Here is a 12,995-nt window from a genome sequence, read left to right as displayed (position 1 = left end):
AGGAATGGACAGCATCTAACTCCTTCTACTGGAACAGAGCCTGAAGTGACTGCAGTAGCAACAACTTTCAGGCTACCGATATTGCCGTTTTGACTGCTGACAAGGGAATAATCATTGTGAATCCGAGACACATAAAACAGAGATAAGACTGAAATGCCTATCAAAAGATAAAACAGAATTAAAAAATTATGAGTATATATTTTCAATATATTTTTTTTACAACAGAGGGTTTCTTTTTAAACTTTAGATTGTACTATAAAAAGGATGTGAAGCCCTTTTTCTGTTTTTTCCCCCATTCCTACTTTGCAAAGTAGATAAGAAATACCAGTTAAACCACGAAGAGCGTAGGTAAATAACAATTCAGGAGCCATGAGAAAAGTCACCCAACATGAACTGCCTGTTAACTTCTACAGAGCTTTAGTGAATGTCTGGTCTGGAGTTTAATGGTAGCTACAAAAAGATACTCAGCTTGGATTTCTCCACAGAATTCCAGGGCCCAGTTTCAAAGGTCTGGGTCTCAATGAAAACAGTGGAACCAAAAGGAAATGGCTCAACATTAAATTTTGTTTAAATAGATAAATAAAAATAAAAGCTACTTGCTGAGCATTTGTCCTATGCCAGGTTCTATGCTAGAAGTATTTCATATCCACTTTCTATCAAATTCTCACTGGCATTATGGAAAGGGAGTTTTTAATTCCCATTTATGTAACAGAAAATTAAGGCCCAAAGAGGTGAAATGCTTGTCCAAAGATACAAAACCCAAAATTATCATGGCCAGAATCTGTCACTGCCCTTACAACTACACGAGACTCATTTTCAGACTCAGTTATATAATTTTCTTGTTCTAAAGCAGCGGTCCCCAACCTTTTTGGCACCAGGGACAGGTTTCGTGGAAGACAATTTTTCCATGGACGGGGCGGCGGGGGGTGGGGGGTGGGGCAGGATGGTTCAGGCGGTAATGCAAGTGACGGGGAGGGATGTGGAGCGGCAGATGCAGCTTCACTCGCTTTGCCCGCCACTCACCTCCTGCTGTGCAGCCCAGTTCCTAACAGGCTGCCAACCCTGTTCTAAAGGACATTGTTTTTCTTGTCAAAATTCCATAATATTTCTTAACCCAAAGGAAAACATTTCTTTAAGGAAAGGAGAGAGGAGGTTTACAAGAAAAGAGAATAGTAGCCATATGGCTGCTCTTTATTCCATTTCAAAAACAATTCTTTCTACCCTGGCTTGAGACAGGGGACAAACAGGCAAAGAGGTGGTAATCAGGTAAGTCAGCAGGTACTGGGAGAGTGTGGTTAAGAAGAAGGAACAGCATGAACACACAACGTTTTGAAAACAATTTAAAAGGTTAAGAACCTGGTCACTAACAAAGGTACTTAGGGAAAAGTAACATATCAACAGAGAAACAACCAAACTCTTAAAAGGCCTGACAAACATCCAAATTAACATGCAAGGTAGGAGACAACAGCATTCTGCCATGGAATGTGTATCTCTGTAAATAAACTCTCTTTCACTTAAAAAAAATAAACATGGAAGGTGGCCAGGTCCCTGATGACAAGGCTGAATGACAGGAACCAACCCTGAGCACTGCCGTACCCCTAAACTGCCAGTTATACGAGCCAACAAATGAACTTATTGTTTAAGCCACTATTCGATGGATTTTCTGTTACTGGGGCCAAAAGCATACTGACTAATCCATAACATAAATGGCTGGAGTGACTACTGGGTAGATTTATACACCTGCCCTGAAGTTTTGATTTTTGGCTTTGGTGTCTTTGGATGCCAGACAGGATACACAGACACACATATACACACACAGCTTTTATTATTGAGAAAGGAAGTATACAAATCTGAAAAAGAAAATGAATTTCTCCAGGTACTATATCATAAATGGCAAACTAGCAGTCAACAGGAGTATTTTGCTCAGGCCAAATAATTTTCTTTAAACATTAAACCAACGGTTAAAGTAAATTTTTGCTTAAAAATGTGGTTTTCTGGTTGTTTTTCAAAAGGTACCTGGCAAATAGTAGATCATCATTATTTGTGGACTGCAGCTCCTTTATATGGGGAATATGCAGAAAGGTGTTTTCCAGTTCACTACAGTTTACACACCTACATGTGCTAATACCCAAATTACTATCCCCTGGAGATGGCCCCTGAAAGTGTTTGAATTTTAACCTCATTTTTAAAGGAACATTTCACGTAGGCTCTTTAAGCCTCCTAGTGATTTCACAAAGTTTTTCTATAATATTTTGACAGTAGTGGATTTCACAGAGCTCTGTCCTATGACAACATTTCCACAGAAGTCAAAGGCTTAAATGTTTTGTGTATGTGCAGGTTTCCCACTCCACATGTAAAGAGCCTCACCATTCCACCCTAACAACAAGCAAAAGCTGAAAAATCAACAATTCTTCTTAGATCCACAAGAGAGAGGAAGACAGAGCAAACGACTGTCCCCAAGACTGGAGAGACAGACATACAGGTCACCACAGCTAACCAGACCAGGGACTCAAGTGGACACCACTGCCTGAACCAGTACCAGACTAGGAAAACCTGAACTGTAACTGACAAATTAAGAGGCTCAGTGTGGATGACCCTGAAATACACAACTCCAGCCTACTCAAACTATCCTGTTCCACTAAAGGGAGGAGGAAAACAACTAAGAAACACTTGTGAAGTTGACAGTCCAGAGGCACAGGCTCACTAAAAGACTGAGACCTAATCATAGGTCTATAGAACATTTTCCCTCCCTCCACACCTCACCACCACATCACTAAAAACCTATTTACAGCAGTTCCTTTCACTCGATGTACCAGGCATGGCTATCAAAGATAAACTGCAAGGCATATCAAAAGGCAAAAAATAAAATTTGAAGAGGAACATCAGGAACATACATGGCAGGGATGTTGAAATTATCAGACTGGGAATTTAAAACAATTATGATTAATATGCTAAGGGCTCTAAAGGATAAAGTAGACAGCATGCAAGAATAGACAGGCAATGTAAGCAGAGATGGAAATCCTAAGAAAGAACCAAAAAGAAATATTAGAGACAAAAAACACTATAACCAAAATGAAGAATGCCTCTGACGGGCTTATTAACAAACTGGACACAGATGAAGAAAGAATCTCTGAGCTAGAGGATCTATCAATAGATTCCTCAAAAACCAAAAAGGAAAGAGAACAAAGACTGGGGAAAAACAAAATCCAAGGACTGTGGGGCAACTACTACAAAGTTGTAACATACACATAACTGGAATACCAGAAGGAGAAGGAGGAGAGAAAGGAACAGAGGGAATATCTGCAACAATAATGACTAAGGATTTCTCTAATGCCAGACACCAACCAGCAGATCCAGGAAGTGCAGGGAACACCAAGCAAGATAAAGACCAAAAAAACTACTCCTCCAACTATCATTTTCAAATTATAGAAAATCAAAGATACAGAAAAAATACTAAAAGAAGCCACAGGGGGGAAAACACCCCACCTACGAGGAGCAAAGGTAAGAATTACATCCAACTTCTCCTCAAAAAGTATGCAATCAAGAAGAGAAGACTGTAAGTTTTGAGAGGAAAAAACCCACCAACCTAGAATTCTGTATCCTGCAAAATTATCCTTCACAAATGAAGGAAAAATAAAGACTTTCTCAGGCAAACAAAAATTGATGAAATTTGTTGCCAGTAGATGTGACTTGCAAGAAATGTCAAAAGAAGTTCTTCAGAGAGAAATATAAATAATACAGGCCAGAAACTGATCTATATAATGAAAGGAAGAGCATCAAAAAAGGAATAAGTAAAATAAAAACTTTTATTTACCTTATTCTTCATTGATCTGACAACAGTTTGTTCAAACAATAGCAACAATGTATTCAATTATGTATGCTTATGTTTATATCATATACATATATATACACACATATGCTTTATATAGCTGAAATGAATGACAGCAATGACACAAAGGATGGGAGGAAAAGGTTAAGATTATTTTGTTATTTTAAGGTCCTCACACTACATGTGAAGTCGTATAGTCTTATTTGAAAGTGGACCTGGATTAATTGTAAATGTATAATGATCCTAGGGCAACACTAGAAAAAAAAAAAAAAGTAGTAGTATAACTGATAGGTTAAGAAAGGAAATAAAATGGAATCATATAAAATGCTCAATTAAAGCCACAAAAGGCAGAAAAAGAGCAGAAGACAGAAACAAAGAAAAAAAATAGAAGACAACAGATATGGTAAATATTAACCCAACTATATCAATAATCACTTTGAATGTCAATGGTCTAAATGAAGCAATTAAAGAGATTGTCAGAGTGGATCAAAAAATGTAGTCCAGGGGCTTCTCTGGTGGTACAGTGGTTAAGAATCCACCTGCCAATGCAGGGGACGTGGGTTCGAGCCCTGGTCTGGGAAGATCCCACATGCCGCATAGCAACTAAGCCTGTGAGCCATAACTACTGAGCCTGCGCTCTAGAGCCCGCGAGCCACAACTACTGAGCCCTTGTATCACAACTACTGAAGCCCGTGTGCCTAGAGCCTGTGCTCCGCAACAAGAGAAGCCACCGCAATGAGAAGCCCACACACCACAAGGAAGAGTAGCCCCCACTCGCCACAACTACAGAAAGCCCGTGAACAGCAACTAACACCCAACACAGCCAAAAATAAATAAATTTATTTTTAAAAATGTAATCCGACTATATGCTGTCTACAAGAAACTCACTTTAAAAATAAAGACACATACAGATTAACAGTAAATGGACGGACAAAAGTATACCACGCTTAAATTAAGATGTGCTTCAGTTACTTTATACAAAGGGTTTTCTAGTATTTCTAGCCATGTAGTATTCCATCCTTTTCCTATGTGGAATGTTTTCATTCATCTTGTTTTGCTTTCTGTACTCAGAGATTTAGTAGATGCCTAATGGGCAAAGTCCTGCCTTCTTTGCCTTTTAAAGAAAAATTCCAAAGGTGCCCAACATCTGGCTCTGTATTTATTACAGGCGGAGGCAATGTTGCTCACCAAAGTGTTTATAAAAAGTTCTCCCCAATCCACTCCCTAATATCACAGCCAGGTAGCCCTAAATGAAAATAAGCCTAAGAGTAACTGTCTTTAGTGTGTAATACTGAATCCTAACTAAGTTGATTTTCACATGGTTTGTTTTACAGATGACAAGTCACCTTCAGAGAACCAGGTGTCACAAAACACTACATTTCCATTTAGAACAGAGAAGTGCCTAAAGGGGCACACATGACTAGTAAACAACCGGAAATTAATACAGGTTACTGAACAATAAATTAGAAACAGCTACTGCAGTTCAGGCAGGGACAGAGAAAACCATTTTGTTTGATCTTTGCTTTTCTTAAAGGACTAAGGGCACATACAACCTTGAATTTAAAGGACAGGAAGAATTTATTTGAAGAAGATAGGAATTCTACCATGATGATAAAACTAAATGCTTGCAAGCAACAAACAATCCAAAACAAAACTAGAATTCCATTCAAGAAAAATAAAATATACACTAACTAGTTTAACAAAAGACATTTAAGACCTACACACTAAAAATTTCAAAACTTTGCTGGGGAAAACGGTGCATGCAAAAAGATGAACCATCACCTCATGCAATACACAAAATTAATTCAAAATAGATCAAAGACTTTAAGAGCTAAAACAATAAAATTTTTAGAACGAAACACAGGAGAAAATCTTTAAGACCTTGAGTTGGGCAAAGATTTCTATACCAGAAAGCATGATAAACTGGACCTCATCAAAATTAAAACTACTGCACTTCAAAAACATCCATTTAAAAATAAAGGGCCTCCCTGGTGGCGCAGTGGTTGAGAGTCCGCCTGCCGATGCAGGGGACACGGGTTCGTGCCCCGGTCCGGGAGGATCCCACATGCCGCGGAGTGGCTGGGCCCGTGAGCCATGGCCTCTGAGCCTGCGCGTCCGGAGCCTGTGCTCCACAACGGGAGAGGCCACAACAGTGAGAGGCCCGCGTACTGCAAAAAAAAAAAAAAAAAAAAAAAAGATACATATATTAAAAAAAAAAAAAAAAAAACAGAAGTTTGGGGACTTCCCTGGTGGTGCAGTGGTTAAGGATCTGCCTGCCAATGCAGGGGACATGGGTTCGAGCCCTGGTCTGGGAAGATCCCTCATACCGCGGAGCAAATAAGCCCATGTGCCACAACTACTGAGCCTGCTCTCTAGAGCCCACGAGCCACAACGAGAAGCCTGCGCACCACAACGAAGAGTAGCCCCCGCTCGCTGCAACTAGAGAAAGGCCGTGTACAGCAACAAAGACCCAACACAGCCAAAAATAAATTAATTAATTTTAAAAAATAGAAGTTTGATCTTTAAACAAGTAATGAAAAAAGCATTGAAGAGTCTATAGTAGGCACTCAACAAGTGATTGTTGAATAAATAATGAGAAAAATAACTCTGCAGGCACTGGTGTTTTTTACAGTGCCCTAACACGTGTCTGTCTACTGGGAGGAAGTGTGAAAACGATATCATGGAGAAAAGATCCACACTGGGATAACAGAGATATAGGCTGGAGTGTGCACTCAAACACTTACTAGCTATGGGGTATCACGAAAGTCATTAAACCATGCTGAGTTTAAGTTTCCCTGTGTAGAGCAGAGTTACTTGAGTATTTAACATAATGAATGAACACAATGAATGAATGCTTACTTAGTATGGCGGTTAGTGATCCAAGAACTGATAGCCGGTGGCAGCAGTGTAGTATCAATAGTAGAAGCTATATTAGGAATGGCCCAATATATATTTGGTAAAGAAATGTTACATTTCCTTGGTGACAAATGGTAAATAGACTTATTGAGGTGATCACTTTGTAATAGTTAAGAATAAAGCATACACGAACCCTTTTCTCAAGGAAACAGACTGAGCTGAGGCAAAGCACTACCAATCAAGACACAAAGTTTCTCAGGAATGGCATGTATGATTAACGTGGTACATGCAGCAATGGAAATCCAATGGAAATACATACATCTAAAGTGCTTAAACAAAGTAAAAAAATTTTTAAGGGAAGGTATGTTAAAAATAAAACCAGGCAGACAGCAAGAGTCATTAAAATAAGAAATAACTCGCACCAATAGTTAGTTCCTTCTCCACAGGGGAAACGTAAATTAAGGAGAAGGAGGTCTTTTATTAAATTGTTGATATATTGGAAAGAGGAAAGGCACCATGCATGCAAGTAATGTTTCCAGCTCCATTTTCAAACACCAAGAGCCATAGCATTTGGTTCAGAGGTTGATACAGTCCACAGGACAAATCTGGCCTGCCACCTATTTTTGTAAATAAAGTTTTATTGAAAGATAGCTGCACATTCTTTTACATTTTGCCTGTGGCTGCTTTCACACTTCTACAGCAGAGCTGAACACTGACTACATAGACCATCTGACCTGTAAGCGTAAAATATCTACTATCTGGCTCTTTACAAAAAACTTCTTGCAGATTTAATTTGTTTACTACTCAGTATATGTTAACACAGTTCAAATGTTTAAACCAAGGAATTAAAGGGTACAATTTCTGGATCTGATAATGCACTGGTTTAAAAGCTATCCTGGGTACATTATGTGACAGGATATACACTGACACTACATGCTTTGGAGTCAAAAAGGTTTTGACTCTAAATCCGTTCAGATATGAGAAGACCTAGCAAGATATTTAACTCAGTTTCCTCACTTCTGTATCATAGACATAATACCATATCTTCCAGAGTGATATGTATAGCACCCAAAACCGTTAACAGTAGCCACTAATAGCTATTCCATAAATGTTAGTACCTTCCATCTACATACTAGACTGGGACTTTCATCTCCTCCTTATAAGTCTGCATTAACCCTCATTCTTTAAAGCCAGGCATCCTGTCACAAGGAAACACTGTTGTGCAATATACCCTATTCCTTATCTATCCGATATGGACTTACCAATCTGGAACGTCCCTACAACTTTTCTTAAGTAATGTCCATATACAACATGAGACAGTGAGCTTTACAACTACAGTTCTCATCATGTGAAATCTCAGGATACACACATACACTCTCTCTCTCTCACATTTCTATGTACATACATACATACATAGTTCTGCCTTAAAACTCATCTCTCAAACTCAGAGACAGCACTCTTAGTTCTAGAATAATAACTATATTATCCTGCCCCCTTCAAGACTTCTTTTGATTTTTATAATCATTTCCCAGTCTTTGTCTTTCCAAATGGAAGTACACTATTCGTTTTTAGTCAGTCCTCATTTCTGAGTCCAGAAAGCCACTTTTAATCTTGCCAGTTAAAAACAAAAAAAGGTCCATGTAAACTATGGACTTTGGATGATAATGATGTATCAATGTAGGTTCATCAATTGTAACCAAGGTACCACTCTAGTGGGGGATGTTGATAATGGGAGAAGCTATGCATGTGTGGGTCAGAGGGTGCAAGGGAAATCTCTGTACTCTCCCCTCAATTTTGCTATGAGCCTAAAACTGCTCTAAAAAATAAAATTTTAATTTAAAAAAAGTAATAATAAATAGAAGATTTTAAAAATCAGAATCTTCCAGCAAAGTGGCCATACATGGTATTTCCCAGGACAGTACTGATTCAGGCCTGTCATCACAGAGTAATTATTAACAGCAACCCCATTAACTCTCAAAAGCATCCTGGGTTGCATGATAAATTATATGGTCACTGTACTTCTATGCCTCAGCTTTCCCCATCTAAGAAATAAATCAGTACTTCAAAATCCAAACTCGATAAATAACTAGAGGAAGGGAGTGCGTACCATCTTCCATCTCTTGAAAGATTTAAACATTTGCCACCCAAATTGTTAATACAAGTTTCTTTTCATTTTTATAACTGTCTGCTTACTATCCTCTTTTCCCTCCTCATTTTCCAGGATCTAAATGGTAACAGTCTTTTAAACCCCACACATATAACAAGCTAAACATATAATTGGGAAATATACATCTATACTCATTAGCATACTATGTAGTTTAAGAATGTATATACAAATTTTTTTTAAAGAATCTGACAAAATTTTTAAAACAAAATGCTTTATGTGAGAAAGTAAGATATTAAACATATACATGGGGGAGGGGAGGGGAGTCTGAAAAACAAGGCTAAGTATTAATTGTGGTGATATTTCAGTGGTGATACGAGGTTAATACACTCTTTGTCTCTATTTTCCAGCTTTACTTAAAATGAATCTGTACTGTGTTTATACTGAAAGATTCTCACATGTAGCCAAAGATGTTCATACTAAAGCTGAAGTGAATATACAGGGGAGGCGCCCAAACTTGAATAAATCCCAAACTGCTGTGCTATCTAGGTACAGCCTAAATAACATGAGGTACCTTCAGGAAGGCACAGAACACCCAGGACACGTCTTAGGATAAAGGGATTGTCCTTTGCTTATGCAAAGTACTTCTAATGTCATCAGTGGCAAGAGATTTCTAGAGTTCAAGGTGGTGTTAGAGTAATGGTTCTTACCCAGGTTTAAGCTTGAAGAGGATCCATGTGAAGAGAGGGAAGGAGGTGGTGTCTGTGAATGTCCTGGTCCCTGACTAGGGAGAGGCATGCCCACGGGTCCAGGAGAGGAGGAAAAGCTAAGGCCGTTATAAAAACTGTGTCCAATGGGGGTCAAGCTGCTCGATGTCCTCTTATAAAGGTCACTGCTGCCAGTCAGGGAGTCACGGCGGGAGCCACTGCCAGTGTTGGAGTTTGCAACTAAAATGGAATTAAAACAATGCAGATAAGAACAGGCCTGTTCTTCGAAGAACAAGCCCAGTGACCTGTTCCTAACACTTTGATCCAGACTCCTTACCACCGCAAATTTGTCAGCAGAGACAGCCTAACTGTTTATGTGGCAGTTCTAGGGGCAGGTAAAGTAATAAAGAGGACATGGCTCAGGTTAACATGAAACTCTTTTTCAAACCATCACACGTATGCTAAATTTTCCTTCCTTTTGTGTCTCATATTATGGGGGTGAGGGTGGGTTAAAATCCTCTGATGGCCACATAAGTTATGGGAAAGGTGAAAGAAAATGGGCTAGAAAGAATGCCTTTCATCAACCCAAAGGTTCTAGTAGAAAAATGGAGTAGAAAAAAGATTTGTGAATGGGGTACTGCCCCACTACCCAAGACTTACATATGAAAGCCTGGTTTCTCAAAGGGCTCAATCAAGAGTTATTGCTAGCCCCCAGCTCCAACTTAAGACACTTTCTCTCAAATAAACCCTTCTGTTTTGAGATCACATTGTTTTACAAACACTGCAATTATCCCATCGTTTACCTTACTACTTTCCTGCTTTTTTCTCCCATCAAAACATTTAAAATATCTCAGTTTAATTCCTTCCTCCCACTTTTCCATAATATCCACCTTAATTCTTCTCAAGAGACTGGAGAAAACTCATGACTCTTTAAGGCCTGCAGATTGTGGAGTACACTACCCTATGATCTTTGGTAAGTCCTCCTCCCTTGGTTCTTAACATCGACATTTGTATAATTCCCTCCACATTCTTCCAATGCCTGCAAAAATCCTCAAGGATTTTCTAATCCTTGAAACAAACGGACTTTGAGAGTATAAATAAGTAGCAACGTGAGTGTAAACCTGAAATAGGCCCCAAATGTGTAACTTGAATAGTCCATTATCTCAAACACATGTGGAACAGCTGGGTTCCCACGGGGCTCGGTCCAGATCTGCCTGTGGTATCTGTCCAGGGTTCCATGCATTGTCAGTGTTCCATAAAGATTGTAAAAATAATTAAAATTCAGTTTCAACAGCACATCAGTCTGATTTCTACCTGCTGTTCCAAACCCTCCAAGGGCTGATCCCAGAGTGGCGCCGAGAGAACTGCTACTTCCAAATCCCAAGGATGTGTTGGCAGGCTGGGCAGAGCCCTGGGAGAAGAGGGAGCTGCTCTGTGAATTGCTGCTCAGAGAGTTGTTGCCATAGAAAGAGCTGGATGCCAGGTTGTTACTGGGCTGCTGCTGGGGCTGGGGCTGAGGCTGCTGAGTTCCTAAAGGGCGAAATGGTCCATTTGTTGTTCCAGCAAGACCACCGGCTGCTCCATTTGCTGAAGCTGCAGCCGCTGCAACAGCTATGTAGAAGAAAGCAAACCATTTGGCTATGAAAGAGACTGGCCACATTTCCAAACTACATCGTTATCCTTTTGAAAACCTTTTAATGTTGCCATATTTTTTCAAAGCAGACACAAACCTTGTAAAGAACTATACAAATCAGTCTTTGATCCCTTCATCTGAAGCTTCTATTTTCTATTTCTACTTTCAATTCAAAGTCAAAATACCACTGAAGCCAAGTTCACTGTATTGACAGCTCTAAAGAGGCTATAGTTTAAAATAGAAATGGATATCAAAAAGTTGTATTTCAAATACAACTACTTCCTAAAATCTCAAGTTCTACAAATATCTACATTAAGGACATTTTTTTCCAGAACCAAATACTGAAGTCCCTCAAATTCCTAGGACACTTGAGCATGTTGCTCTCCCCTAGATGTCCCCACTGTTGCTCCCAAATTTATAATATATATGACTTAAAATAAAAACCTATTGCCCCACCCCCTCAAGCAAAAAACAAAAACAAAACAAATACCACATCATCTTAAAATAATGATATGAATTTCACGATATGAAGTGAAATTAGCCTTGGACTTCTGCCAAAAGTGCCATTTTGTATGAGTAATCCAACTTCCTATGCTCACAGTAGAGCAGGTCCTTGCTGCTAACCAGCTGGTACATGCTGTCAACAGAATCAGAATCTGATCACTTGCTGCTTCTGATTCTCTCTTTGAAAAATTACAGGGTAGAATTCCTACACTGAGAATGTCAAAGTATATTTCAACACAGTTTAAGAATATCATCCATTGCCCCTTTTAGATCTGAGTGAGTCTACTAAGACGTAAGCTCACCTGCTTGTGCAGCTGAGGAGCTAATGATGACTGGGGCAGGAGCTACAAGTCGAACAGGAGCTCCAAGGCCGTTTCTCGCTCCTGCATTCACCACAAGGGCACCGGTTTGGTCATAGTAAGCAGCAGGAGCCAAGACTGGATAACCTGAGAATATTAAGTTAAGTACACATGAAACAGATAAGTACATATGAATCTAACAAATGTCTCCTGGGCACCAGAATATCTTATTGATAGACAGTTACAAACTCAGCATTGGGATCCTGGCTTCGCCACTTAAGGTAGCTGTACAACCCTGAATCTCTGGGTATCCTCATGAGGATAGTAATAATAACAGCCTCACAAAGTTCTTGTTAAGATTAAAAGATGAGTGTGAAAGATGTAACATGCTACCTGGCACAATAAGGGGTAGTGTTATTTATTATCCACCAAGTGTTAGGGAATTCGGTGGGATAGGGAATACCTGTGCTCTTCAAAGTGCTAACCACAGTTATCACCAGCAACCATACACTGACAATTTTTTTTATGTTTTCTTGCCTACACAAGTTAACAGTAGGTACAAATGATTCCAACAATCAAAGAACTTCCATACCACATAATCTAAGCACAAATATCCTACAAGTTAGCAGGGAAAACCTAGACAGGCTTCAATTAACAGGGTCTTTCAATATTCTATGAGATGGAATCTTCAAATCCTATTGAGCCATAAGAGAAATTATAGGTGACTTCATAATAAAACATAAATGCTTAGTAATTAACAACATGCATGATGCAAGTTCAAGTTACTCAGTGAATTCATAAATAGATCAGTTGATTTAGGGATGTGCCATGGTAAGAACCCATAAACGTATACTGAGGTCTTAGAAGGACCTGTTTCAAAGGAATAACCTCAGACTACATGCAATCCATGTAAAGAATAAGACCAGGAGACAGTGAGCTAAGAATAACCTATATTCAGGATATATATCAATCACAGATAGACAGCTACAAAGCACCTCTACTGTTGGTTCGAGAGAAATCCTAAAAATGTAAGGAGGACACTATCAAGGAATACTAGGAATGT

General features: G+C 39.2%; 1 protein-coding gene across 12 annotated transcripts in view; it reads right to left on the bottom strand.

The window, feature by feature from the left end:
* The window catches only part of PUM1 (pumilio RNA binding family member 1), a 127,763-nt gene that overhangs the window by 21,690 nt on the left and 93,078 nt on the right, over window positions 1-12,995 (bottom strand). For 9 of the 12 annotated variants that reach the window (XM_082649907.1, XM_082649912.1, XM_082649911.1 and 6 more), the window contains 3 exons: window positions 11,936-12,079; window positions 10,811-11,107; window positions 9,500-9,736 (listed from right to left, as the gene is read on the bottom strand). In XM_082649907.1, the coding sequence (XP_082506033.1) occupies window positions 9,500-9,736; window positions 10,811-11,107; window positions 11,936-12,079 (678 nt within the window). The remainder of the gene's footprint in view (window positions 1-9,499; window positions 9,737-10,810; window positions 11,108-11,935; window positions 12,080-12,995) is intronic. The other 3 variants (XM_082649917.1, XM_082649918.1, XM_082649914.1) reach the window with 2 other exon arrangements.

Source organism: Grampus griseus, assembly GCF_964374135.1.
Source record: "Grampus griseus genome assembly, chromosome: 1".
NCBI lineage: Eukaryota > Metazoa > Chordata > Mammalia > Artiodactyla > Delphinidae > Grampus > Grampus griseus.
This window is presented reverse-complemented; position numbering and strand designations above follow the sequence as displayed.